Source organism: Selaginella moellendorffii, unplaced genomic scaffold, assembly GCF_000143415.4.
Source record: "Selaginella moellendorffii unplaced genomic scaffold, v1.0 SELMOscaffold_18, whole genome shotgun sequence".
Classification (NCBI taxonomy): Eukaryota; Viridiplantae; Streptophyta; class Lycopodiopsida; order Selaginellales; family Selaginellaceae; genus Selaginella; species Selaginella moellendorffii.
The window spans coordinates 117,739-141,874 of record NW_003314279.1 but is presented as its reverse complement, the minus strand read 5'-3'; the positions used below and the strand labels follow the sequence as shown (position 1 = coordinate 141,874).

At 44.7% G+C, this 24,136-nt stretch overlaps 8 protein-coding genes and 1 non-coding gene across 10 annotated transcripts; 7 read left to right on the top strand and 2 right to left on the bottom strand.

The window, feature by feature from the left end:
- The first annotated feature begins 6,677 nt into the window (after nt 1-6,677).
- Nucleotides 6,678-7,881, top strand: LOC9640408 (F-box/kelch-repeat protein At1g16250). Its single transcript, XM_024677102.1, has one exon. It carries the CDS (start codon nt 6,693-6,695, stop codon nt 7,737-7,739), a length of 1,047 nt encoding a protein of 348 aa, XP_024532870.1. The 5' UTR covers nt 6,678-6,692; the 3' UTR covers nt 7,740-7,881.
- A 313-nt stretch (nt 7,882-8,194) lies between these two features.
- Nucleotides 8,195-8,266, top strand: TRNAP-UGG. The gene has a single exon. It is a non-coding gene; the product is annotated as a tRNA-Pro (tRNA).
- A 46-nt stretch (nt 8,267-8,312) lies between these two features.
- On the top strand, nt 8,313-10,441 carry LOC112346934 (pentatricopeptide repeat-containing protein At4g02750-like). The gene has a single exon (XM_024676901.1). The coding sequence runs from the start codon at nt 8,507-8,509 to the stop codon at nt 10,106-10,108; it is 1,602 nt and encodes a 533-aa protein (XP_024532669.1). The 5' UTR covers nt 8,313-8,506; the 3' UTR covers nt 10,109-10,441.
- On the bottom strand, nt 10,420-11,531 carry LOC9640654 (rubisco accumulation factor 1.1, chloroplastic). The gene is made up of 4 exons (XM_024676903.1): nt 11,073-11,531; nt 10,821-10,940; nt 10,669-10,770; nt 10,420-10,621 (listed from the first exon to the last, which is right to left on the bottom strand). The coding sequence occupies exons 1-4, from the start codon at nt 11,484-11,486 to the stop codon at nt 10,457-10,459; spliced, it is 801 nt and encodes a 266-aa protein (XP_024532671.1). The 5' UTR covers nt 11,487-11,531; the 3' UTR covers nt 10,420-10,456.
- LOC9640653 (thermostable carboxypeptidase 1) lies at nt 11,484-13,161 on the top strand. The gene has a single exon (XM_002971964.2). It carries the CDS (start codon nt 11,537-11,539, stop codon nt 13,100-13,102), a length of 1,566 nt encoding a protein of 521 aa, XP_002972010.2. The 5' UTR covers nt 11,484-11,536; the 3' UTR covers nt 13,103-13,161.
- A 979-nt stretch (nt 13,162-14,140) lies between these two features.
- LOC9640407 (telomerase Cajal body protein 1) lies at nt 14,141-22,635 on the top strand. Of its 2 annotated transcripts, none has more exons than XM_024676888.1 (14): nt 14,141-14,303; nt 14,379-14,441; nt 14,522-14,574; nt 14,627-14,707; nt 14,765-14,838; nt 14,898-14,980; nt 15,032-15,138; nt 15,189-15,331; nt 15,394-15,441; nt 15,495-15,547; nt 15,606-15,690; nt 15,744-15,810; nt 15,861-15,983; nt 22,481-22,635. In XM_024676888.1, exons 1-14 carry the CDS (start codon nt 14,158-14,160, stop codon nt 22,609-22,611), a joined length of 1,257 nt encoding a protein of 418 aa, XP_024532656.1. In that variant the 5' UTR covers nt 14,141-14,157; the 3' UTR covers nt 22,612-22,635. The 2 variants fall into 2 exon arrangements, with proteins under 2 accessions (XP_024532656.1, XP_024532657.1); XM_024676889.1 differs by lacking the exon at nt 22,481-22,635 and adding an exon at nt 16,044-16,414.
- LOC112346931 lies at nt 17,573-18,511 on the top strand. The gene is made up of 4 exons (XM_024676891.1): nt 17,573-17,715; nt 17,763-17,861; nt 17,917-18,068; nt 18,132-18,511. The coding sequence occupies exons 1-4, from the start codon at nt 17,583-17,585 to the stop codon at nt 18,303-18,305; spliced, it is 558 nt and encodes a 185-aa protein (XP_024532659.1). The 5' UTR covers nt 17,573-17,582; the 3' UTR covers nt 18,306-18,511.
- Nucleotides 18,444-19,419, top strand: LOC112346929. The gene is made up of 3 exons (XM_024676890.1): nt 18,444-18,474; nt 18,560-18,841; nt 18,898-19,419. Exons 2-3 carry the CDS (start codon nt 18,748-18,750, stop codon nt 19,362-19,364), a joined length of 561 nt encoding a protein of 186 aa, XP_024532658.1. The 5' UTR covers nt 18,444-18,474; nt 18,560-18,747; the 3' UTR covers nt 19,365-19,419.
- LOC9640652 (polynucleotide 3'-phosphatase ZDP) lies at nt 22,604-24,131 on the bottom strand. Its single transcript, XM_002971772.2, has 9 exons — nt 23,979-24,131; nt 23,844-23,922; nt 23,619-23,786; nt 23,511-23,564; nt 23,367-23,446; nt 23,236-23,317; nt 23,055-23,171; nt 22,821-23,000; nt 22,604-22,761 (listed from the first exon to the last, which is right to left on the bottom strand). Exons 1-9 carry the CDS (start codon nt 24,107-24,109, stop codon nt 22,690-22,692), a joined length of 963 nt encoding a protein of 320 aa, XP_002971818.2. The 5' UTR covers nt 24,110-24,131; the 3' UTR covers nt 22,604-22,689.
- Nucleotides 24,132-24,136: the final 5 nt, after the last annotated feature.

Genomic DNA, 24,136 nt, shown 5'->3' with positions numbered 1-24,136 from the left:
GAAAGATCGATTTTGTTATTTTCGATATCTTGGCAGTGTCGAATATGTTGTTTGTGGATTCACCGGTTGGAGTTGGATGGGCTTACTCGCACAAAGTAGAAAAAAACGATGACGAGAAGACATGTATGTTTTCTTACCTCTTTATGATCTTTTACACCAGCGAGAGATCTGGTTGTGTTCTTGCAAGCTTGGTTTGTAAGATTTCCAGTATAAGAACGCAACCCTCTACATTTCGGGTGAAAGCTACGCAGGTGTATATAAACTTGTTAAAACTCTTCAAAGATTCATATATTTTAGGAACAGGACACTATGTTCCTCAACTCGCAGCTCATCTCCTCGACCACAACAAACAAAAAGCTTCCACGTTCAATCTCAAAGGAATAGCTGTAAGTTGGATACCAACACACCAAAATCAAAGTCTTTTATCATTTAACTCAATCCCAACATTCTCCTCAACTCAAAGGCAACTTATGTCTTTACGTTCACATGGCCTTTTCTCTGACAAAACTTATCAAATTCTTAGGGAGAGTTGCTAATGGATGAGCTTTGCCAACTAACTGCACAAAGAGCTACTCGAATAGTGTCAAGCAGGCCGCTGCCGAGTACAGTGATGTGGACCTCTGCGACATCCTTGGCGGCAATTGCCTGCTGGCAGCAATTATATGTTAAGTGGGGGGTGTTGGGGGGGAAATATATAATAAGGGATAATGGTTGGAAGTGTGGTTGATCATTTGAAATATTAATTTAGTTCCCATTGTGTTGCTCTTTGTTTTGCATTTGGTTATTTAGTAGGTTACCCTACAATAGGCCATTGATATATTAAAATTGTGTTAGCTTTTGTTTGACAGTATTTTGCTTGTAAAGGCTGAATATGGAGAGTTTGTGTTCATAAAGGATTTAAGTGCATACTAAACTCTCATTTTATAGTGCAAATGGGCTTGAAGTTTGGCTCCAAATTTAAATACATTATATATATCAATAATTTTTTTAATAATAGATTTGACTAAAATAGGTAAGTTTAAATAAATTTTTATCACATATGGTTCATAGACTTTGTATTTTCTTGTTAATAAAAGGCTAAATTTCATATATAATCATACTTCTAGAAAAAATCATTAGAGTTATTTGGATTATTTTTCACATTTTGCATTGCTCTCATCTTCCATAGTAACCAAGGGAATAGTAGCAAATTGCCACTCAAGACGTCCAAACCCTCAGCCATCTCCATCTTCTTAATAAGCTCAAAGCTCTCTTAGAGGTATGGCAACCTCATGCTCCTCATCATCATCTCCATAATTGAAGATACCAAGGAACTCCTCAAGAAATAAGATTGTATCTTCTTTTCTAGCAATTGCCAGCAAAAACTTTGGATGAAGAGCTAGGATGGTTTCAACCACCTATGGCAATCATTGGAGGAACTTTTAAAAGTTATGCACCCTAACAAGCTAAATTATGTGGTTTTTCAAAATTTAGCTATATAAAAATATTAAGTGAGAGAAATAAAACTTCCAATATGAGAAAAATATATAGGACAAAATTACATCATGTAATTTAGTGTATAGTTTCACTATGTAAAATTTGAATCGTTTTATAATAATTTTCATAATAGTGCTTCATTTAGTTTTAGATATGTTTTCATTATTTATTTTATATTATAGTATCCTTGTATAGTTTTTAATACTCATTTTTTAGAAAAAAAAAACTATATATGATTTTCTTAAAAAAAATTATACAAACAAATATATGTGTTATATCACAAATCCCACCAGTGTTTTCTCAATATAACCTATCAATATCTTCTCTAGAGCGTAATTGGAGATTAGATTCTCCTCCATGTGGAATGAGATTCCAAACACAAGAAAAAAAATGAGTTACCTTAGATCTTTTACTACTTCTTTTCCCAAGGAAAACTTTGCACCATTATGAGATTAAAAAATACAATGAACATTATTGTTTATGACTTCAACATAATACTAACTCTAAGATAATACAATCTTAGCAACAACCATATTAGGTAGAAATAAAATCTTGCCTTTTAAGTGATTAATGCCACAGCCACAATGGGTAAAACTAGGGCTGATGGCCAACAGCTAGTGGCCAAAACTAGGGTTAACAACCAAAAGTCAATGGTAGCAGTTATGGCTAGTAGTATTAACTACATCTTTCCAATAAATTAAGCTAATATGAGTTGAAAAATTTGAAGTGTTGAATTATATATTAAAGTATTCTATAAAAACCTAACTATATAAGAAAAGTATTACATAGATGAAATGCTTAGATGGAATATAAAGATAGAATATTTGGAAACTTAGAGAATAAAATAGAAAAAAGAAAATTGGTATAGGATGTGCTGTGGAAGACACTATAATCTATATAAATAATCATATAGTGTATAAATTTTAGAAAACTATTTAAATAACATTTAATAATCTAAATAATCAAATGAAATCTTATAATTATAAATATGTTTATAATTTATAAACACAAGATTAATCTTATTGAATATCAATCATTAGATGATAGAATAAATAAGAATATACTAGGAAGTGTTTAAAAAAGTTTATGAATTATAAAAATATTTATAAATTATAAATACAAGATTAATTTAAATGAGTAACAATCATTAGATGGTAGAATATCCTAGAATATTCAAGCATATTCTAGGTATACTTGATTAAGCAAACCAAAAATATATTAAAAAAACCATATGAAATGGTGCTTTAGAGTTTAAAAAAGCCATATATTTGAAATTACGTACCAAAATTTGCCACATAGATAACTATACACCAATTTGAACTTAATATACAAAATCCAAAAACAATTTGTGTTACTATGTCACTGCCAAGTGAGTTAATATATTTTAGCAAGTTCAGAAGGTTGAGATGTCAATGCTCTTAAAGGAGCTTTAAAGTTACCTGATAAATCTTGTAGAGCTCACGTCCAAACTCTTTGATCTCACTTTCAACTTCATGATAAAGATTGGTGATGAATAGAAGGAACTCCACTAGAGACTCTGCTAAGAGGGAACTAACAATGAAGTTCAAAGATCACAAACACATTCATAGTGGTTGGAAAGAACATTCTAGCTAACTTCTTCCTGTATTTAAGATGGATGGCAAAGTTAATAAAGTCCCTATGATCTATAAGCAACTTAACAAGTATAGATTTCAATTTCAACACTCCTAAAAACTAAGGGTGTGTTTGTTACTATTACCTTTTCCTCAGTCAAGGGCTAGCCACAACTTTAGTGTTCCACAAACATCAATAGTTTTGTAAAGATGTCAACAAAGTTATTGTTGAGAGGAAATATGTTGAACCTTTAATAAATTTGTGTGTAATAAATCCCTAACCTAGTGAAAGTGCTTAGCAACAAATTGAAACTTTTAGTGTTGTCACTTCACTATTGCACTAATCAATAGCTTTTTTATTGTTAATATGAAAAGTAACTAGTATAAAGGATTGCCCAAAAGCTTTAAGAAATTCTTGAAATGAAAAAAAAATCCCTCAACTAAAGCAATATAATATTTTGCTTTTGTGGAGGAAAGAACAAGATGAGTTTACTTCTTGTTGGCATAAAGAACAAAGTTTGTTCCAAACTAAAAGCAAAATCCTATTGGGAATTTATGGTTATCTATGTGGTTTAACAAATTGTTATTGCTGTAATAAACAAGATAAAGCCACCACTAGAAGCTATGTAACACTCAAGCAAAAGTTTGTTTTACATAGTACATAATAGATTCAGCTATATCCCAATGTTTTTTTCCAAAGTTAATAGAAAATTAGCTAAAAGTGATAACAATATAAGCCAAATCTAAACAGCTATACATTATAAAATGTATCAAACTCTCAAGTAAATCTTAAAAATGGTATCTTTGCCATGGCTTAGCACTCCTCACTAGGACACTTAGCCTTTACTAAGAATTTGATATTACCAAGGCTCTATGATTACTTCTCTTCAATGTTGAATTTAAAAGTGATATGAGAAAATCCTTTAGCTTAAAAAAAATATTGATTTTCTACCATCATGCTTTAAAAGTTTGCTTAAGACTATAAAAAACTTTCCTTATATTCAATAAATAGAAGGATACACCCAGCTTAGGAAGCAACATTTTATGTGGAAACTTAATGCTAGTATGATAAATATCAAGATCAAAATAGTTGTAAAAGCAAGTAAAATTTAAACACTTTATCATCTTTACCACTAAAGAGTATGTCTTGAGGTTATATTATTATTTATAGTTATGTGTAAAGAATTGAGTTTTGTGATAGTTGATAGAATCATCAAGGTTAAGCTTAATCAACAGCTGTACATTGAAAATATGCATGGAAGTGATGAACTCAGTTTCTTTATCCATTGTTTGGTTCCTTGAACAAGGAAGATATGTAACTGCACAAAAATCTATTAAATCAAAAGTGATAATAGAAGAGTATTCAACATTTTCAATTGATTTGAAAATTTCACCCCTTTTTTTTATTAGTATGTTAGAGATGCCACCAAAGTCAAAACAACCTCAAATTCAACTTTTCCTTACTCAAACTCTCTTGGATCAGCACTAAGAATAGCATCATTTTAAAACTAAAAACTTAAAAAATTCACAAAGTCAAGATCAAAAATAGAAGAAATTTCTTTAAAAAATACCACTTTTCCTCCTTGAATTAGATTGCCAATAAACTTTGAGTCTTTCCCTAGTCAGATCAAACTTATCCTTTGTTTTTGAGTTCCTTAGGAAACCATATCATGAGTTTAGGTTAGTGACAATAAATCTTTGCAAAAGTAAAAATATACATTAACTTAGTCAAACTTAAGTTCCCATGAGATGTTTAGATGTTGATGTCACTAATGTCATAAACACCATGCTCATTGCTGTCTCCTAACTGTGCAGCATGTTAGCTAAGACCAATACTTGACAAAATGAGATTTGTGCTAAAACAGGTGAGTAATGGCTTCAAAATCAATCACAAAAGAGTTAGTTACCATGATATTGTTGCAAATCTTGGTTTTAACCTGGGCAACACAAACTTCATATAGCATTGTCTATAGTGAATTGTAAGTTTTGAAAATTTGAAATCCTTTAACTATTGTTGAAGATCTTTTATCTTCAACTTGCATTCAAACTCCTCATGGTTATACTTGTTGCAATAACCACAAGACAACTTCTTTTGAGAGTCCTTGTTGGACTTAGAAGAGATTCTTGCAAAAAAAGCTTCATCAAATTTAGAGTGGAAAATCTAAACATCCCTCCACATGATAATTTCCTCCTTGATGGCAAGTATGGCACAACAAAGCTAAAGTTTATTGACCCCATCTCCATATAGAAATATAGACATGACCAATGGACATGTATTTGCTACTTGTGCTTCTCACGCAGCTTCTTCCACAGCTCACTGTTGGTGTAATTCTTGTTGAGGGTGAGATCATCCAGCATGCTCTCCATCACCACAAGCCCAATCGTTATTGTGTCCTTGTCCTCATGCCAACCCCAACTATCCACCTTCTGATACCCTGCATCAGCTTTTGTCAGTTGACAATGCCCCAAACTCCCTTACCTCTAAGGATGAGCTCCATCTGGGACCTCTAGCTCGAGAAGTTTCCAGATCCATCAAAAATGAAAATCATCAGAGAAAGTGAAGGTGGTAGCATTTCCATCCTTTCGATCATACTCTGATAAACAAAGAGCCAGAAATGAGAGCAAAGAATGAATAGGATATTTTTTAGAATGGACACTAGAAACAACTAGAACCAGGACAGGCGAGCAATCACAAGCAAGAGGCTTGTTTCCAATGAAGTGAGTACAGTTGCCTTGATCCTGGACTTTAGCTCCTTCGAGCTCCCAAATCACTTCTTGTTTGAAACAAGAAAGAACCACTAGCTATTTACTAGTACGTCCAGGAATTTCTCCTGAAATTGCTGTTGAACGTGGCCCTTGATCTCCATGATTCAAGGCACCTATCACATCTTGGATTTCAGCTCCAATAATGTCTACAATTTCGTCAGACTCCCTTCCAGTAATGTTTTGCTGTTCCATAGCTATTGTTGAAGGAGGTGAATGGTTTCTCTGTTGTCCAAGTTTTGATATGGATTCTTAATAGTCCTTGGCACAGGCAATGTTACTTCCCACGGAGCCTTGTGCCATCAACTCCTTCTATGTCAATTGCAAGAATGGAAAAATAAGGCGTGAATTCTCAAGACAAGGCTACTACTTTATGAGATCTTTTGATGCTGTGTGTGGCTTGAAACACCGAAAGCATTCTTTTCTTGAAGAGAGGAAGCAATGGCTTATACCATATTCCTGTTTTTCCTTCTCCAGCTTGTGTGACATAATGCCGATGTCAATGTAAGGAGCTGAGAGTCGGAGGCGAATCAGGCGATCAGGTGCCTGCATTTAACGAATGCTTCGGTCGATGGCTTACAGATCCCTTCCAGGAGTGCCGACAACTTTTGCAAGTTAATAGTTTAAAGTAGTTTGGAAGAAGTAAGACGAGAAGCAAAGATGATGGGCAATCCTTTTGGTGCGGCATCTCGTTGCTTTCCAAGGGAGATAGAAGCTCGCTCAAAACTTGCACTAGATCTAGAGATGGAAAGAAGTGTTTAGATCAGACTACCAGACAAATGCCTGTTTTGGGCATCCAATAAAACTTAAGAAGAATGATAACTTTAGATGCCGCTAGCGCTTCTGCCACTGACTATTTGAATGGCTAAACTTGGACTTGGGGCGGCTATGGCGACGACGCTCATCCCCGGCCTGGACGACGACGCCGCGTACCAGTGCCTCCTGCGAGTGACGCTCCCATCCCACGGCCAAATGCGCCAGGTGAGCAGAGCGTGGAGGAATCTCGTCTCCAGCGCCAAGTTCTACGACGATCGCTCCGCCCAGGGCTTGGACGAGGAGTGGCTTGTCGCGACGGTGATGCTCAGGCAAGAGACTCTGATCATGGCGTTCAATCCCAATAGCGCCAAGAAAGCGTGGATGATACTTCCTCCTCCTCCGCAGCACATCCACGGCATTGCGGGATTCGAGTGCAAGGCTCTCGGCGGCAAGCTCTATCTTCTCGGGGGATGGAGGGGCAAGAAACTGGTGAGCGTCTTCGATTCACACACGAACCGATGGAGCGCCGCGGCGCCTATGCTGTGTCCTCGAGCGCACTGTGCGTCCGCGGCTATGGAGGGTCGGCTCTACGTAGTTGGTGGTAACTTAATGGGGAAGGGATTGGACGCCGAGGTATACGATCCGGTGGAGGACCGATGGGAACCTCTCCCACAATCGCCATCGCCGGAGACCATAGCCTTTCACATCGCCATCGTCGTCGATCGCACCAAGATGGCTGTTTTCTCACGCGGTGGCGTCGGAGCTACGCTTGTTTTCTCGGCACGAGATCTTTCCTGGGAAGTGGCGGACACTGGATTGCCGGGGCGCCGCTGCTTTGTGCACTCCAACCGGATCTACGAGGCCGACATGGCTGGATCGTTGATGTGGAGATACGAACGTGGCAAGAACATGTGGGAGGCGCTCCGGCTGACGAATGCTTCTTCCAGCGATGACAGGTTCTTCTTCCGCACTGTGAGCTGCCAGAAGAACATCTGGGCAGTCTCCATGAATTGCAAGGTTGTGACAGTGATCCAAGTTCCCAGCGATGGCGGCTTGGAAGCCAAGGTGGTGGCAGTTTACAAGCTCAGCGTGCCTTTTAGCGACGATCCATTGGTGCTCAGAACCTTCGACGTCGACATCCTTCGAGCTTGATGTATATGTATCAGCTACTTCTCTACAAGGATGTCGGGTGAAGACATCTTGCCTTTGAGCTTAATTTTTATGCATTCTAAAGTTAAAGGATGTATGCGATCCCGATTCACAGCCTCCTCTTCTGGATGGCATTGTTTCATAACTCAGAATCCCTTTCCTTCAATGTCTAGGTCCTTCGAGTTATATATATATATATATGGTAAAAATTGATAGATTGAGTTACATTTTGTCTATAAATGATAAGATGAAGGCCTGAATGTTTCCATTGGAATACTACCAGCTTGCTAACGAATTTGACTGAGAAGATCTTTCATGCTTCAGAATGATTATTTTCCCACTGGATGGCCTTCAGAACACCAGCATTTCAAAATTTAGAGCTAGACACTGATCATCACATCGAACAAACAATGATAGTGCCGCGTTTATTAATCGTTAATTCCTTTCCTTAATGTAAAGGGCATTTGGTCTAGTGGTATGATTCTCGCTTTGGGTGCGAGAGGTCGTGAGTTCGATTCTCGCAATGCCCCAACTTGTATTTTGCGAGGTCAAACTTATGACTTATGAACGCTTGCAGCAGTCCGCGTGTCGTGGAACTTCCTCACCCTCTTCGGTTTTTAGACGCTGTGCTCGGACCAGCTCGCAGGGGCGAACGTTGGCATCGACATTCTCATGGTCAACACTGGATTGGTCTCCTAACCGCTGCTTCAAGCTTTCCATACCCATGGCGCTAAGGAACTCAAGAGTTGGAAGCCCCCGAATCGCAGTCAATGGGTGATGACCAATCGCGAAAAGAGCAGCGATACCTCGCAAATCTCGTGCGACGATGTGGCAATCACAGGGAAGCGCGGGGGATCCACGATCTCATCCTGGCGAGCAAGCACCGGCAATGCACATTCTTGTGCAATCTCTTGCTATCACTGTATGCCCGGTTTGGGCATCTTGTCGAGGCGATCAAGGTCTTTCACTCGATCCAGGACCCCAATGTCTTCTCCTGGAATATCCTATTACGCGTCTTGTGCGAAGACAGCCGGGTTGCCGAGGCGAGGAAAACCTTCGATTCTCTTGAGGAGAGGGACGTTGTGACCTGGACGACAATGGTGAGCGCATATGCCCGCATTGGGCATATTGACGAGGCAAAGTTTCTCTTCACGAGAATGCCGCGGCGCAACGAGGTCTCGTGGAACGCCATGCTCGCATGCTACAACCGCTGCGAGGATTTCATCGCTTGCCGGGGATTCTTCGATGTGATGCCCGCCTGGGATCTCGTCGCCATGAACTCGATCATCACTGCCACTGCTCACGACGTCCAGGCAGTGAAGGAGCTCTTCGATGTAATGCCGGAGCGCGATGCGATCTCCTGGACGGTGCTCTTTGAGGGCTTCGCTCGGAGCCGAGACGTGGACCACGCCACCCAAGTCTTTCTTCGGATGCCACAGCGCGATGTTGTGTCATGCACGAACATGTTTCGTCTCTACGTGTTCTACGAGCGCCGCGATCTTGCCGTGGAGACCTTTGAGAGCATGCCCGAAAGGGACACAGTGGCTTGGAACGCAATGCTTGGACTCCATAGCGATCTGGAGCAAGCGACTGCGTTGTTCGCCCGGATACCCATCAAAGATATGTCATCCTGGACGACGATGTCACAGATTAGAGCGCAGCTTGGAAGCTTAGATCAGTCCAGAGAAATGTTTGATCGTGTGCCGCAGCGGGATCTTACCTCCTGGAACGCCATGATTTGCGCGTATGCTCAGATTGGGCATATCCAGGAAGCGAGGAGGCTCTTCAGCCAGATGCCCGAGAAGACGTCCGTGGCATGGACGGCACTCTTTGGCGCCGCGGTGAAATCTGGAGGAATGAGCGAAGCGCGAGAGATGTTCTTTCATATGGAAATGCCCCGCGATTCGGCTGCTTGGAACGCAATCCTCCCCGCATTTGCCGATCATCCGGGAGATCCAGAATGCGGCGCCGAGAGGATCTTCGGGATGCTGGCAGCGATGCTCCTCGAGGGCCACACACCCAACGAGGCATCGTTCGTGGCGGTGCTTAGCGTGTGCGCGGACGGAGGCCTGGTGAGCGATTCGATCGAGTGTTTTGCGTCCATGGTGGCGGATCATGGCGTGAAGCCCGTCAAGGACCACTACAGCAGCGTTGTGGATGTTCTCGCGAGGGCTGGAAGGCTGGAGGACGCTGAGGAGCTCATCCACGCCATGCCATTCTTTCCAGATCACATCTCCTGGGCTTCGTTCCTCGCGGCTTGCAAGGTCCACGCCGCAGTGGATCAAGGCGCTCGAGCAGCGCACAACATGATCCACCTCAAGAGCCACGACTCCGCTCCATACGCCCTCCTGGCCAGCACCTACACGGTCTAGCAGCACTTCCACAAATCTTGAAGTAAAGAAGCTCAAGGCATAAGATCCCTCCGTGAAAATCGATGGGCTTCGCCAACTATACAAAGAGCTTCTCGTGTGGTGTCAGCGAAGCCGCCACAACAGCGCTTGACAACGAGGAAGAAACCATTGATTCGTCAGCGATCTTGGAAAGCCTGTTGGAATTTTCCTAAGAAACTTTCACGTACGAGTAATAAACTTTTGTACCAGAGAGACAATGCTGGATGAAACCGATGGTGTTGTGTTTGTGTTGTTCTAAAGATCCTGGCGAGTTTGCAACCTTTCGGTGGCAATTACACAATCGAGCTATCCTCATATCATTCCTGTTACTTACAAGTTTTGCAAGAGCTTGGAGATTTTCTCAACAGCAGCCTCGGAGACTGCAAACTCGAGCGCTCGCTGCGCAAGGCTTTGCTTCTCGTCGGCCTGTGAGCTCTCCTTCGCGGCTCTGTAGTGCATCAACGCGAGGCAGTCACCGGGTAACGGACTAAAGCCCTGCATAGAAGTATCAGCAGCAATGTCACGTAAACTTGTGCTAGCACCTCACGAAGCTCGGCCCGCCGTTCGTGCTGCTTGATCGCTCGAGCAAGTTCTTCGGCACCTTTCGTATCCAGCCCCTTTTCGACTACATATTCGGCCGCTGCCTATACTCGCAGGGAAAGGAGAAATGAGAAAACCAAAGAGATTCATGTACCTTGCGCTGCTTGCTTGACAAAATTCTGAGCTCGTAGAGACTGCATACGTGCATCTCGTTGCTTTCCAAGGCAGATAAAAGCTCGCTCGAAGCTTGCGCTAGAACAAGAGAGTCATACACCTGTATCAATGGAAAAAAGAGTTTAGACCAATGAAAGAAAACTATCAAACAAATGCCTGTTCTGGGCATATGCGGTGATCCACGAGAACTAGAACGTAACAAGAGAAACAAAGATGGGGAGTTTTTTCTTACTTTCGAGGCGACTACCATGGCGGTTTGCAAGTGTGCTGTGACGAGCGCGACATCGTAGAGCTGCCCTGCGGTAAATCCCATTTGCTGGAGCTCCCAGATGGTCTTTGCCCTCGTGTGCCACGATCCCATTCCATTCCTCAAGCTCTCCATCATGCTCTCCACCATTTCCTCGCTCTTCCTCGATTGCTCATCCCTGGCCCTGCTCGATCCATATCCCAGATTGGGGGGCTTGAAGCTCCCCAGCCCGGGCGGGCTGGATGGAATTTCCACTCTCCTCCTGCCGCCGCTAGCGCCTCCACCAATGCTGCCACGAATGCTACTCACTTGCTTGTGATGGGGCTTGCGATTCGGCGGCTTCCAAGGATTGAAATCTAGATTGGCGCCTCTCGCAAGGAGCGTAAATTGGGTAGCCATTGACTGTTTCTTAGGGTTCTTGAGTTCTTTGAAATTTTCTTAGATTCGCCATGGCTATGGAGGCGACGACGCAGGCGATGAAGAGCTTGAAGCAGCGCCTAGGAGAGATCGAGGCTCTGGGAGGAATGGGCAATCTCCTCTTCTGGGACAAGGAGGTAATGCTCGCGGCGGGAGGCCATGGCGCCAGGAAGAAGCAGATGGAGACCCTCGCGCTCGTTGCCCACGAGCGCAGGACGAGCAAGGAGCTGGGGGATTGCATGGATGCGCTCCACAAGCATCCGGATCTGCGGGCTGTGCTCTCGCCAATGGAGGCCGCGACTGTGAGGGAGGCGAGGAGGGACTACACGCGCGCGACGAGAATGCCGACGGAGCTAGAGGTGAGATTGGCGGGTCTGCGATCTTCCGGCTACGATGCGTGGAGCAAGGCTCGCGAGACGAGCGATTTCCAGATCATGGCACCGGCGCTCGAGGAATGGCTGGAGGCTCTCAAGGAGGAGGCGGCAGCGGTGGCTCCGGAGATGCGTCCCTACGACTACTGCCTGGACAAGTTCGAGAGGGGCGCCACGGTCGAGAAGATCGACGCCATGTTCTCGTCGATCAAGCAGCCGCTCATCGATCTGCTGCGAAAGGTGGTGGCCGAGAACAAGAGCGTGGCAATCCCAGGCTGGAGCGAGCTCAAGTTCCCGCTGGATTCGCAGAAGAAGCTCGGCGAGAAGGTCGTCCGGGAGATGGGATTCAAGCTCGAAAATGGCAGGCTGGACAACTTTGGCGGTCACCCCTCGACGACTTCCGTCTCCAGCCCGACCGATGTGCGCCTCACCACTCGCTACCTCGAGGACAACTTGATGTTTGGGATTGGAGCGACGATCCACGAGGCCGGGCATGGATTGTACGAGCAAGGCCGGGACTTGGAGGCCTCGGAGAACGGGCTCATAGCCTCCGGGCCCCCGAGCTTGGGACTCCACGAATCCCAGTCGCTGCTCTGGGAGAGATCCGTGGGACTGAGCCGCGAGTTCTGGAGCCACTACTGGAGCCGCGGCGTCGTAGAGGCCTTTCCTGAGCTGGAGAGCTCGCTGGGGAGGATCAGCCACGAGGATTTCTACCGCCAGATCAACGTGGTGAAGCCCGGCTTCCAGATCAGAGTGGACACCGACGAGCTCTCGTATCCGTTGCATGTCCTGCTGCGCTACGAGATCGAGAAGGGGCTGTTTGACGGCAGCTTGAGCGTCCAGGAGATCCCGGGAGTTTGGAAGGCCAAGATGGAGGAGTACGTTGGCGCTGCTCCAAAGGATGATGCCGAGGGGTGCTTGCAAGACGTGCACTGGGGGATGGGAGCTTTTGGTTACTTCCCAACTTACGTGATTGGAGCGATCTATGCGTACCAGATCTTTGATGCTGCGGACAGGGATATGGGTGGCGAGCTCCGGCAACAAGTTGGAGAGGGAAGGCTGTTGCCACTGAGAGAATGGCTCCGGGATAAGATCCACAGCGTTGGGAGTGTGTATGAGACTGCGGAGGAGCTGGTGGAGCTGGTCACTGGCAAGCCTATGGATACGGGGTTGTATTTGGGCCATCTTACCACCAAGTACGCGGACATATACTTGAACGATGGCTAAATGTCTAGTGTTTTCACTTATAAAATTTACAATAAATGAGAATCTGTGGATTGGAAGTAGAGGGAGTAGCACATTTGGGTACTGCTTCCGAGCTGGATCCCGAATACCATACTTGCGCACGGTCCGGGATTCGTTTTCCAGCCATGCCCTGGTTGTTCCTTGGCCTTTTTCAAGAGTTTCTGCTTCTCGTGGGGAAGGGTCTTAACACTAGCTTGATCGCCACGCTGGTACATGAGAGGTGGCTGGTGTACTATTGCACCGCAATCCTGGAAATGGCACCCTCCACCCTAAACTTCTGCCATTGAACGCTGAATGATGTCTTTAGCGCCCATAGAATCTTCTCAATCACTGTAAACCTTATTTAAAGGATTTCAACTAGATAAGTTTAAGAAATTAAACCCTGAATATTCTTGTCATAAAGTAGATTATTTTAATTTTTAACCCTTATGGACAGGATTAGAAAGACTTTTGGAATGTGGCAAGCTGGATGATGGCTCCCTCGGGCAATGCACAGTAGTTTGCCTAATGCTAGCTGGTGTGCAATCCATGGAAGGAGCTGTGTTGGGCTATTTCCTGAGAGTAGTGGAGAGACACACACGACGAAGAATAATTGTATATCTCAATTATATATATATATATATATATATATATATATATATAAACTATTACTACATAAGCATAATTACATGTCATATCATCTCTATCTGTAATGCTTCACTCACATCATCCAAGCCTAAATCAGACCTAATTAGTCTGAGATGACTCATCAATCAATTACCTAAAACTTTGTTATTAGTGTTAGCCTTACTTGCATAAAGTATAGTGAGTGGTCTGCTGTCACGCGATCGATCCCTGGCAAAGGCGGGATTAGCTCTGTGTTTAGTTCTAAGCGCATGGCAATCCCTAGGATCGACTCCGACTCTAGCTTGTGACATGCTCCAAATCCAAATGCCAATAAAAAAGGACAAAGAACACTGACCAGACTTGATTTTCATATTCGTCTTGACCAGATCATTTGATTGAGTGTGCTATTTAGGGTTTATGTAGGGCTTTTCATGGAAGAAGAGAAGGCGGCAGCACCGAATTCGTATCTGTGGTGCCCTCGCGTGCATTTCGATCCTCCGCCGCAGAGGCTCTATCACTTGCATCGCCAGTTCCGACTGGATGGCAGCGGCAACAATTTCTTCAAGGGTGTCAAGTGGTGAGAAAGAAGTTCTCATTGCATTTCTATGTTCTATAGCTCGTTCTACGCTATTTCTATTGCATTCTCTTGCAGGTCTCCTGATGGCTCGTGCTTTCTGACGTGCAACGAGGACAAGAGGCTCAGGATTTTCGATCTGTAAGTCCAGTTTTGTCTTGTTTTTTTCCTTGTTCCTCTCTTTGTGGGGTCGTTTTTTAATGTAACACTTGTGGCTCCAGGCCGTCAAACGCTCTGGAAGTCGAAGCATTGGATGATCTTGCTGCCAAGACGGGTATGATTCTTGAATTTTTCCTGGATCATGAAAGTTATCGGCTTGATTCTAGATCCACTTGTCTCATCATTGACGGTGTCGGAAGGAGAGACTGTGTACGATTTTTGCTGGTATCCTCACATGGTCGCCACAGGTTCTTCGTCTTAATCTCTTGCGCTTGCTGTTTACTAAGGCTTTTGATTGCTTGTAGATCTGTCAACTTGTGTTTTCGCGACTACAACTCGGGATCATCCAGTTCATCTGTGGGACGCTGCTACTGGTAATGTAAGCTTGAAGTTTTGCGTCTAGCAGAGTAGAGATTTGGTGTTTTTACCTGTCTGTAGCTCCGCTGCAGCTATAGAGCTTACAATGCCATGGATGAAGTTACAGCAGCATTGTCAGTCGCTTTTAATCCTTCGGGTAACAGGTAGAAGATTTCTGATATGGTTGCCCATGCCTGACCATTAGGCTCTCGCAGGCTCTTTTGTGGATACAACAAAAAGATCAGAATTTTCGATACCTCAACTCCCGGTCGTCACTGCGAAGAGCACTCTACACTCACGAGTTCCAAAGAAGGCATTACAGGTGATCGTCTTTCGACTAGAGTAACAAAAGTAGTCACGGGCCTCTTGCAGGAATTGTGTCGTGCCTAGCTTTTAGCGGACACCAGACAAATCTTCTTGCGGCTGGTTCTTACGATCGAACCATAGCAGTGTACAACGAAGGTAACATGGAGCTTCTATATGTGCTGCAAGGACACGAAGGAGGCCTGACTCAAGTATAGTTCTTCTCTTCCCTCTCGAGTCTATCTATGCGCTGCTAAGCTCGTTTCTCGAACAGGTTCAGTTCTCCAAGGACGGCAACTATCTCTACAGCGGGGCTCGAAAGGTCTCAAAGTCTCTCCTTCTGTTGGCTATCCTCATTATGGTGCTTCGATCCAGGATCCATCGATATGCTGCTGGGACGTTCGGTATACAACGAGTTTAGTGTACAAGTATGCCTCAACTGAATTTTCTAGTCGCTAGATTACTTAGCTTGTGCTTTATGCGCAGACTTGAAAGAGCTGTTACTAACACGAACCAGAGGATAGCGTTTGACATTGAACCATATGCTCAACACCTCGGCACAGGAGGCGAGGTTGAGTTATCTTCTTCTTTTTTATTCAGTGCTCACTAGGTGCAACCAAGCAGGGCGGTGATATTCGTTTCTATGATCTTCGAACTGGTGAATTCACTGCCAGTATTCACGCAGCCTCAGGTACAAAACCAAAAAGTTCTATTCTTTCCCTCACTTTCGCTTACAATCAGATACCATCAATGGGTTTTCCTTCCATCCCACACTTCCCCTGGCTGCTTCAACTTCTGGCGCTCGGAGGTTTAGTACTAGCGAGGACAAAGACGATGACGAAGAGCCACCGCAGATTCTAACAGGCAATTACTTCCAAAACCATCTATCTATCGCATTGCTGATGGTATAGTTTGATGCCACAGAGCTGGAGAACTGTGTGTCGGTGTGGAGATTCTCCTGTTCATGGGAAGAAATAAAGTACGAGGACGCAGTAAAGGTTGACGAAGAAACCCAAGAACAAATGAACACCATTGTAACCTAGAACGAAGCGATTGAAGTCCAATGACCGTTACGAAAGCTTGTGACACGTTCAGCCTTCCCAGCTTCGAATCGATGGCCTTCTGCCGGCTCTTTGTGAACACCACCTGACAAGAAAAAGAACAGTATGGTTCCCTCCTCAAGAAGATTGCCTTCGAACAGGAAGAAGACGCAGCAAGAGCTACCTCCTGCGCGCGCTTGCGATTGAGCTCATTTGCCGCTTATCTAAGCATGAGAGGATAATTTGCATCTGGCACTTCGATGCTCAGCAGGATCTCCGACGCCAGGATCGAGAGTTTCTTATTTTTACATTCTGCGACGCTGACGAAGACGTCATTGAGACGATTCTAGACATCTCTTCTCCCGCGGACGTTGCCGAATTCTTGTTGGACAGGAGAGCGGCCGGGGATTACATTACTGTGCCAAGAGAAGTTAGATGCATTGCGCCGGGATCGTTCAGAACGCACTCCGATGACTGCCCTCGAGCGCTACTCTGACTTTGTCGTTAAGGCCTTGTCGCCTGAAGCTGTTGATGCGCAGGACATCCCAGTTCTCCTGCCATACGTTGCTTATATGTGCAGGACGAGTACCTGCAAGAGACCCTCCTCGGCAAGATGCTTCAACAGCATCCTGAACGTGAAGCGGATGTTACTCTTTATGCTGACAAGCACCTGTTCTTCCTAGACAAGGCCTGTAAAGAGTACATCGAAGGCATCACACCGCCAGTCGTCTACAAGAGACGTTTCCAGAACCTGGATACGGGAGATGAACAAGACTCTGCAGCCGAAGAACTAAGCCTGGAGAGGTACCTGGACGAAAAGAGAGACTGGGAAATGGTCCTGCTTAACTTCAGGACAGCTGAGCCCTTTGAATGCATCCGAGACTACACCAAGAACAGGTACGCAGGGGAGGTAGAGAAGCTTAGAGATCCCGCATCTGTGCTCAAGGGCTATGTTTGCCATGGATCTTTTTGCACCAACTATCTTCATGCAGTACATGTAGAAGCGAAGGGCACAGTCTAGAGTTCAAGAACAACCGTGCACAAACTCGAGAAACCCATGAACTTCCAAGGGGAAACTTAAGACCCTTCCCCAAGAGAAGCAGAAACTCTTGAAAAAGGCCAAGGAACAACCCGGCGGACTGGAAAACGAATGCCAGGCCGAGCCTAAGTATGGTATTCGGGATCCTGCTCGGAAGCAGTACCCAAATGTGTATTCCCTCCTCCAGGCAATGACCGTCTAGTTTTATGAAATAGTTGTTTTTCGGAAGACACTCTCATTTGTTACATTGTGTTAGTACTGGTCTGTTGTGTGAATTGTGGTGTAAGAGCTGTAAGCACGCTAAAACACTTCCAATCTTGCCACTATTATATCATATAAGTAACTAATACAGAGAAAAATATCGTGTGAAAGAGAGGACTTCTGATGAAGAGCTTGAGGTCCTGCTGGTCGCTTGTTCCTATCAGGTCCTGTAGCAGCAGCAACCAAAAATCTTGCTCGCAATTTGTGAAACCGCTCAGTGATGCGTATCCTCCACTCCCCTGCCGATGTTGCAAAGGTATGAATTATTTCCGGCCAGTTCACCTTCAAAACCGAGACTTGTAGGCTATGGAGAGATGGCATGCGAGCAATGCGAGGGCCGAGGCACGCTCGCGTTGGGAGGATACCACCGCAAAAATCCCGTCGACATGGCCCGCGTTGTCGGTGAGTGAATTGGGTGTGATCGATCTTGTTGCCAATCTTTGTCTCGAGTCTCCAGGATCCAAATGGACAGCCATGGAGCGCACTTTTGGATGGCGCCACTACGAAGCTCGAGCCAAGCAGCGGATGAGCGACAAGGAATGGTTCGTCCAAATGGTGGCCACTTGTGACACCACCACCCAGCTGTGGGTGAATGCGCAAAATCTCCGGGTAAGAATAGGATTTCTCCATCGAATTCTTGGTTTTTTTTTTCATCTTCTCCCAAATTTCCAGGATCGCAAGCTTTGGAGCATGGGGTGGCTCCAGCGATCCGAGTTCTCCGACCTCAAGGAGCGGAATTCGGGGCCCAAATGCCGGGCGTGCAAGGGGCAGGGGAAGATCCAGTGCCCCAGTTGTGATGGATCGTCCATGAGCAGCAGCAAGGAGCTCCAGATCATCGATGTGTGATTGATAGTGTGTTGATAGTGTGCCCAAAATTTAGCCTGGCGCCGGCGCCGCATTCGTATCTGTGGTGCCCTCGCGTGCATTTCGATCCTCCGCCGCAGAGGCTCTATCACTTGCATCGCCAGCTCCGGCTGGATGGCAGCGGCAACAATTTCTTCAAGGGTGTCAAGTGGTGAGAAAGAAAAGAAAAGAAGTTTCCATTGCGTTTCTATGCACTGGGCCTATAGCTTGTTCTATGCAATTTCTATCTCTTGCAGGTCTCCGGATGGCTCGTGCTTTCTGACGTGCAACGAGGACAAGAGGCTCAGGATTTTCAATCTGTAAGTCCACTAGGTTTTGTGGTTTTTCTTCCTTGTTCTTCTCTTCGTGGTGTAACGTTTGTGGCTTCAGGCCTTCAAACGCTCTGGAAGCCGAGGATCTTGCTCGGTAGATTTTTTCCTGGAACATGAAAGTTATCAGCTTGAGTTTAGATCCACTTGTCTCGTCATTGAAGGAGAGCCTGTGTACGATTTTTGCTGGTCCTCACATGGTTGCCACAGGTTCTTCATTTTAATCTCTTGTGCTTGAATTTCAGTAAGGCTTTGATTGCTTGTAGATCTGTCAACTTGTGTTTTCGCGACTGCAACGCGGGATCATCCAGAGCTTACAATTGAAGTTACAGCAGCATTGTTAATCCTGCGGGTAACAGGTAAAAAGATTTCTGATATGGTTGCCCATTCCTGGCGCTCGCAGGCTGTTTGTGGATACAACAAAAAGATTAGAATTTCTTATGCCCCGGTCGTCACTGCCAACGAGTTCCAAAGAAGAGTGATCGTCTTTCGACTTAGAGTAACAAAAGTAGCTCTTGCAGGAATTGTGTCGTGCCTAGCTTTTAGCGGACATCAGACAAAATCTTCTTGGGGCTGGTTCTTAGGATTGAACCTTAGCAGTGTACAACGAAGGCAAACATGGAGCTTCTATATGTGCTGCAAGGACACGAGGAAGGCCTCACTCAAGTATAGTTCCTCGCTTCCCTTCGAGTCTATCTATAAGCTGCTAAGTCAAACATGTTCAGTTCTCTAAGTACGGCAGAAATCTCCACAGGACAAATTTCTCCTCGAGGGAGCCCTTGGTTAAATCTCTCGCAGCATGGAAAAGAGCTGTGGTGCACCGAGATGGTTGTGGCACGATTGAACGCTTATGATTCCTCTATTAGATAGATAGATTCGTTGCCAGATATTCATAGGTACCTGAGGAAATCCCTTCAAAGACACCGTGACCTTCAGCAAATACCGGATCCCGAAGAACAGGGCAGTTTACAGCAGTGCGGCCACTTATTTCGACAAACAGGTATATGACCGGCTTCTCACTCGACAACAAACTCGTGAGAAAACTCGACTCTCTCGCTGGTGCAATTGGCTTTGCGGTACACCCAGTTTCTTCTCGCGTACCAGAGGAGATGCATCTCGGCCTCCAAACGCAGCTTGAACCGGAGGGGAAACTTGGACGCCATGCTTGCCGGCAGATGCCACACAACAATGGGAAAGTTTTCCACGTTAATCCTTGTTCGTCCTCCTTGCAACGGAGGCTGTATGAATCACCTTTAGATGGAAACAAAAGCAATGATTTACCTTGAGAGAGTTGAGCTTATAGTATGGTTTGGATGGATTATACTTCATTCCATTGTGATTCCAGCGAAGGAGTTTCCACTCGAGCTCTGCTGTGTTCCCTGGAACTCCAACGGTGATTGAGTCGTACTCCATGGGCTCTTGGACTGACCGCCCCCACGTCTTCTTTAAACTGAGCGACACTGGCCATAATTTAAGTTGAGCTCCAATCTCACCATTGCTGCTCGTGATGTGCGTGCTGGAATTGGCATCCCCATCACGGAAATTGTAGGTAACAATGTTGACAGAGCTCTTCATTTCACCATGTTGTGGCTCGATCCAGAGTTTGACGCGGTAGGGATAGAATCCTAAAGCTCTGGCGCTCATGATTACATCCTCGTCGTCCACGCTCACGAAGAAGCTCCTGACCTCCAGAGTAACTTCGATGTTTGCGCGGCTCTCTCGGACGCAGGGCAGGATCACCATTCCAATGCCCACGAGCTGCTCGCGCTTGGGTAGTCCATTGGGAAGATGAAGGCGTAGCTGGTCGAGTGGTGTTGTGTGTGATGGGAGCTTTGTGTTGATCTGAATGCAGCAGCACCTCCTCTGGGAAAATGAATTTCGAGAGAATAAGCTGCCCATTGCAGGAGTAATATGGGCAGTAGTAATATGACGGGAAGGAGTAATATGTAGTAATATGATGTAATATGATAGTAATGATTGGATAGTACTAAAAACTGAAGTCAAAAGGAACATTTGTTAAACTTTTTTTTGTTAAGGACTTTAAAAAATCATCAATGGTATATAATTTTTTTCAATTGTCAAAAACAGAGAATGTTGATTTTCTGACTCAAGTTGCATATGCAGAGATTTTTTTAGTAGATCTGAAGCGAACTATGTAGGATTAATTAGATTGCACCATTCGATAAGTAAAACTTAATAGAGAGTGTTTTTTAACTACCCTTAAGATAGTCATTTTAATTCTAAAAGTGTTTTTAAAGAGTCAAATCTTCAAAATGTTCTTCTATGAAGATTAAGAGACCTCCTAAGAAGAGTGGCTCACAGCCTATTAGCAGCAAAGCAATGGTTTTTTGCAAATCTAATAAAAGAAAGAGTGTTCTCAATCTCTTTCCTACAAGAGTGTATGAGGGCAAAAGATACATTTCCACTTGGCGAAAGGATTTGTTGCTGAATAGCATGGCAAAGTCATCCTACCAGATCTAAAGTGGTTTGCAATCTGTCAATGGAAACACAGTGCCACAAGTCATCCTTTCCTCTCAAAACAAACTTCATCATCCCCTCTTTTGCGGGATTCTTTTTATGCAACACAGCATAGAATCAAGGCTTCTACCTTAACTAGTTGGTTTTGTTAACTAATGAATCAATTGGGTAGTTTTAGATTTGCCCACCTTGCTCCAAAGCAGTGAATTTTGTGGTGGCAGGATATTATTTCCCGCCGCAACATTTGTACTTCATTTTTATTACCAATTACTGTAAGCTAATATATTAATAGTATGAAATTGCTTCAGCCCAAAGTTTTAAATCCTGAAAATTTGGACAAAGAATTTGATCAGCTACAACAGGAGAGCGATCCAGAGTTCTCGACCTTGAGGAGCACAATTCCCGGGAGTGCAAGGGGCAAGGGGAGATCCCTCGCAGGCATTTCGATCCTCTGCCACACAGACTCTATCTGCATCGCCAGTTCCGGCTGGATGGCAGCAACAACAATTTTTTCAAGGGTGTCAAGTGAAAGAAGTTTCTATTGCATTTCTACGTTGTTTTACGCAATTTCTAACGCATTCTCTTGCAGATCTCCTGATGGCTCGTGCTTTCTGACGTGCAACGAGGACAAGAGGCTCAGGATTTTCGATCTGTAAGTCCATATTTTTTTCGTGTTCTTCTCTTTGTGCGGTCGATTTTTTGATATAACGCTTGTGGATGCATGTAAGTTATCGGCTTGATTGTAGATCCACTTGTCTCGTCATTGACAGTGTCGGAAGGAGAGACTGTACGAGTTTTGCGGTATCCTCACATGGTTGCCACAAGTTCTTCGTGTTAATCTCTAGGGCTTGTTTTATACTAAGGCTTGTAGATCTGTTAATTTATGTTTTCGCAACTATAACACAGGATCATCTAGTTCATCTATGCAATGCTGCCACTGGGCTTGAAGTTTTTTGTCTAGCACAGTGTAGATTTAGTGTTTTTACCTGTTTGTAGCTCCGCTGCAGCTTTAGAGCAAGTTACAGCAGGATTATCCGTCACCTTTAACGCTTCCCGTAACAGGTAAAAAGATATCTGATATGGTTTTCCATGCTTGACCAGTTCGCAGGCTGATTTGTGGATACAACAAAAAGATTAGAATTTTCCTCAAATCCCGGTTTTTTCTGTTCGTATCCAGTGCTCTCGGTGCAAACCAGCAGGACGGTGATCGTTTCTACGGTCTTCGAACTGGTGAATTCACTGCATTCACGCAGCCTCAGGTAGAAAACCAACTTCTGGTGCTCGGAGGTTCGAGGACAAAGACGATGATAAAGAGCCACCTCAGAAACCATCTCTCTATCGCATTGCTGATGGTATAGTTTGATGCCACAGAGCTGGAGAACTGTGCGTCGGTGTGGAGATTCTCCTGTTCATGGGAAGAAATAAAGTACGAGGACGCAGTAAAGGTTGACGAAGAAACCCAAGAACAAATGAACGTTGACAAAAGCACCATTGTAACCTAGAAATGTACGACCGAAGCGATTGAAGTCCAATGACCGTTACGAAAGCTTGTGACAAGGTAACTGGAACAATCCTTTCACTCAATCGATCAAAGATGTTTTTTGCTTTACGTCGAAATAATCTTCGGGTACGAAAAACTTGAGCCCGACTGCCTGTGCAAAAGGAAGGAGGACTGGAATGCATTAGTTGGAATGTATGGCCAATCTCTCACCTTTGCAAATCCAATGTCAGCATCACTGTGATCTCCTGCTCTTCCAGCCGCGTCACCAACATAGAAAGACATACTCCTGTCTATGGCGATGTCGCCGTTCAAGTGCCGCTCCATAAACTCCCACATGCCAGGCGCAGGCTTTCTACACGGGTCACCGTCCAAGCCACACGAAATGACCACCTAGAAACGGGAGCAGCACTGTCAAAACGTGGTTTTTCCTTGGAACAACAATACCTGTATCGGAACCTTGACAAGATCCATGAAGGCGTTCAGCCTTCCCAGCTTCGAATCGATGGCCTTCTGCCGGCTCTTTGTCCACCTATCGATGTTGGACTCGTTTGTAAACACCACCTGACAATAAAAAGAACAGTTTGACAACAGGCCGCATAGTGAAAGCAATCAGCAAGCACTTCACCAGTTTATACCCGTCTTCGTGGCAGGCTTGTAGCTTTTGCGGTATAGAAGTGTATAGTAGGGACCATGCTTGAGCACCCACTCTGCAAAAGAGAGTCGATTAGGAAAGATTCTAGCTGCGATTTATGTCACCTTTTCACGTCAGTGTTCACAAGGCAACCGTCAAAGTCGAAAGCTGCAACCTTCTCTGACAAAGTTCCACTATCATCTGGCTGCAAATCGAGTAAAAGTACTGTCTCAGCTTGATCCCGTGTGTTCTCGTAAGAGAAACCTTACAGTGTTCACGATTATGGAGGAAAATGACTTCCACCCCATGGGCAGAGATGAATCCTATGCGTCTTGAGAGATGAATATAATCAAAAGCGTTAAATGCAAAACACAAACCTTGTAGCATGTAGAGAACTGAGATGGCTCAAAGCTGGACAGCTTTGCATGCCAAAGCTGTCGAGTTTCCTTCGGCACGACAGCTTTCTTCTCGAGACAAATCTTTTTACGGCTCACTTCCACGGCTTCTCGCTGTAGCAACTCCTTCAAAATAGTTTGATCCGAAGCCTGTGCCAAATCAAAAAGTTCTCATGGCTCATCGCATTCTGCAATAAAAAAAATTACTTTCAATGCAGCGAAGCCTTTGGCCTTGAGAACGTCCGCGACAGGAGCTTGGAGCTCCAAAACGCATTTGGAGTGATGCCTTCCACAAGAAGAAGAAAAAAAAGAAATTGCTATGAAGGAATGGAAAATCTTTACCATTTGGTCATGGCGAATCCGGCGCCCTTGCTCACAATGCCGATTCTCACCTCGCCCTTGGCGAGCTCGAGCTTGCAGTGCTTGCACGCCGACCTACCGGATTTCGCATACTCGACGACGAAGCCGGCCATAGCTTCGCGCCCCCCAAACACATTAGG

Coding starts and splice junctions, on each gene's coding strand:
- LOC9640407 (XM_024676888.1), top strand. CDS start 14,158: ATGGAAGAAGAGAAGGCGGCAGCACCGAATTCGTATCTGTGGTGCCCT. Junction 14,708..14,764: donor TCCTCACATGGTCGCCACAG/GTTCTTCGTCTT, acceptor GATTGCTTGTAG/ATCTGTCAACTTGTGTTTTC. Junction 15,139..15,188: donor TTCCAAAGAAGGCATTACAG/GTGATCGTCTTT, acceptor GGCCTCTTGCAG/GAATTGTGTCGTGCCTAGCT.
- LOC9640652 (XM_002971772.2), bottom strand. CDS start 24,109: ATGGCCGGCTTCGTCGTCGAGTATGCGAAATCCGGTAGGTCGGCGTGC. Junction 23,787..23,843: donor AAGGCTTCGCTGCATTGAAA/GTAATTTTTTTT, acceptor GATTTGGCACAG/GCTTCGGATCAAACTATTTT. Junction 23,447..23,510: donor CCTCCATAATCGTGAACACT/GTAAGGTTTCTC, acceptor CTCGATTTGCAG/CCAGATGATAGTGGAACTTT.
- LOC9640653 (XM_002971964.2), top strand. CDS start 11,537: ATGGCTATGGAGGCGACGACGCAGGCGATGAAGAGCTTGAAGCAGCGC.
- LOC9640654 (XM_024676903.1), bottom strand. CDS start 11,486: ATGGCTACCCAATTTACGCTCCTTGCGAGAGGCGCCAATCTAGATTTC. Junction 10,941..11,072: donor CCATGGTAGTCGCCTCGAAA/GTAAGAAAAAAC, acceptor CCATTGATACAG/GTGTATGACTCTCTTGTTCT. Junction 10,622..10,668: donor GGCGGGCCGAGCTTCGTGAG/GTGCTAGCACAA, acceptor ACTTCTATGCAG/GGCTTTAGTCCGTTACCCGG.
- LOC112346931 (XM_024676891.1), top strand. CDS start 17,583: ATGAAGAGCTTGAGGTCCTGCTGGTCGCTTGTTCCTATCAGGTCCTGT. Junction 17,716..17,762: donor CCCCTGCCGATGTTGCAAAG/GTATGAATTATT, acceptor CGAGACTTGTAG/GCTATGGAGAGATGGCATGC. Junction 18,069..18,131: donor TGAATGCGCAAAATCTCCGG/GTAAGAATAGGA, acceptor CCAAATTTCCAG/GATCGCAAGCTTTGGAGCAT.
- LOC112346934 (XM_024676901.1), top strand. CDS start 8,507: ATGGGTGATGACCAATCGCGAAAAGAGCAGCGATACCTCGCAAATCTC.
- LOC9640408 (XM_024677102.1), top strand. CDS start 6,693: ATGGCTAAACTTGGACTTGGGGCGGCTATGGCGACGACGCTCATCCCC.
- LOC112346929 (XM_024676890.1), top strand. CDS start 18,748: ATGAAAGTTATCAGCTTGAGTTTAGATCCACTTGTCTCGTCATTGAAG. Junction 18,842..18,897: donor TCCTCACATGGTTGCCACAG/GTTCTTCATTTT, acceptor GATTGCTTGTAG/ATCTGTCAACTTGTGTTTTC.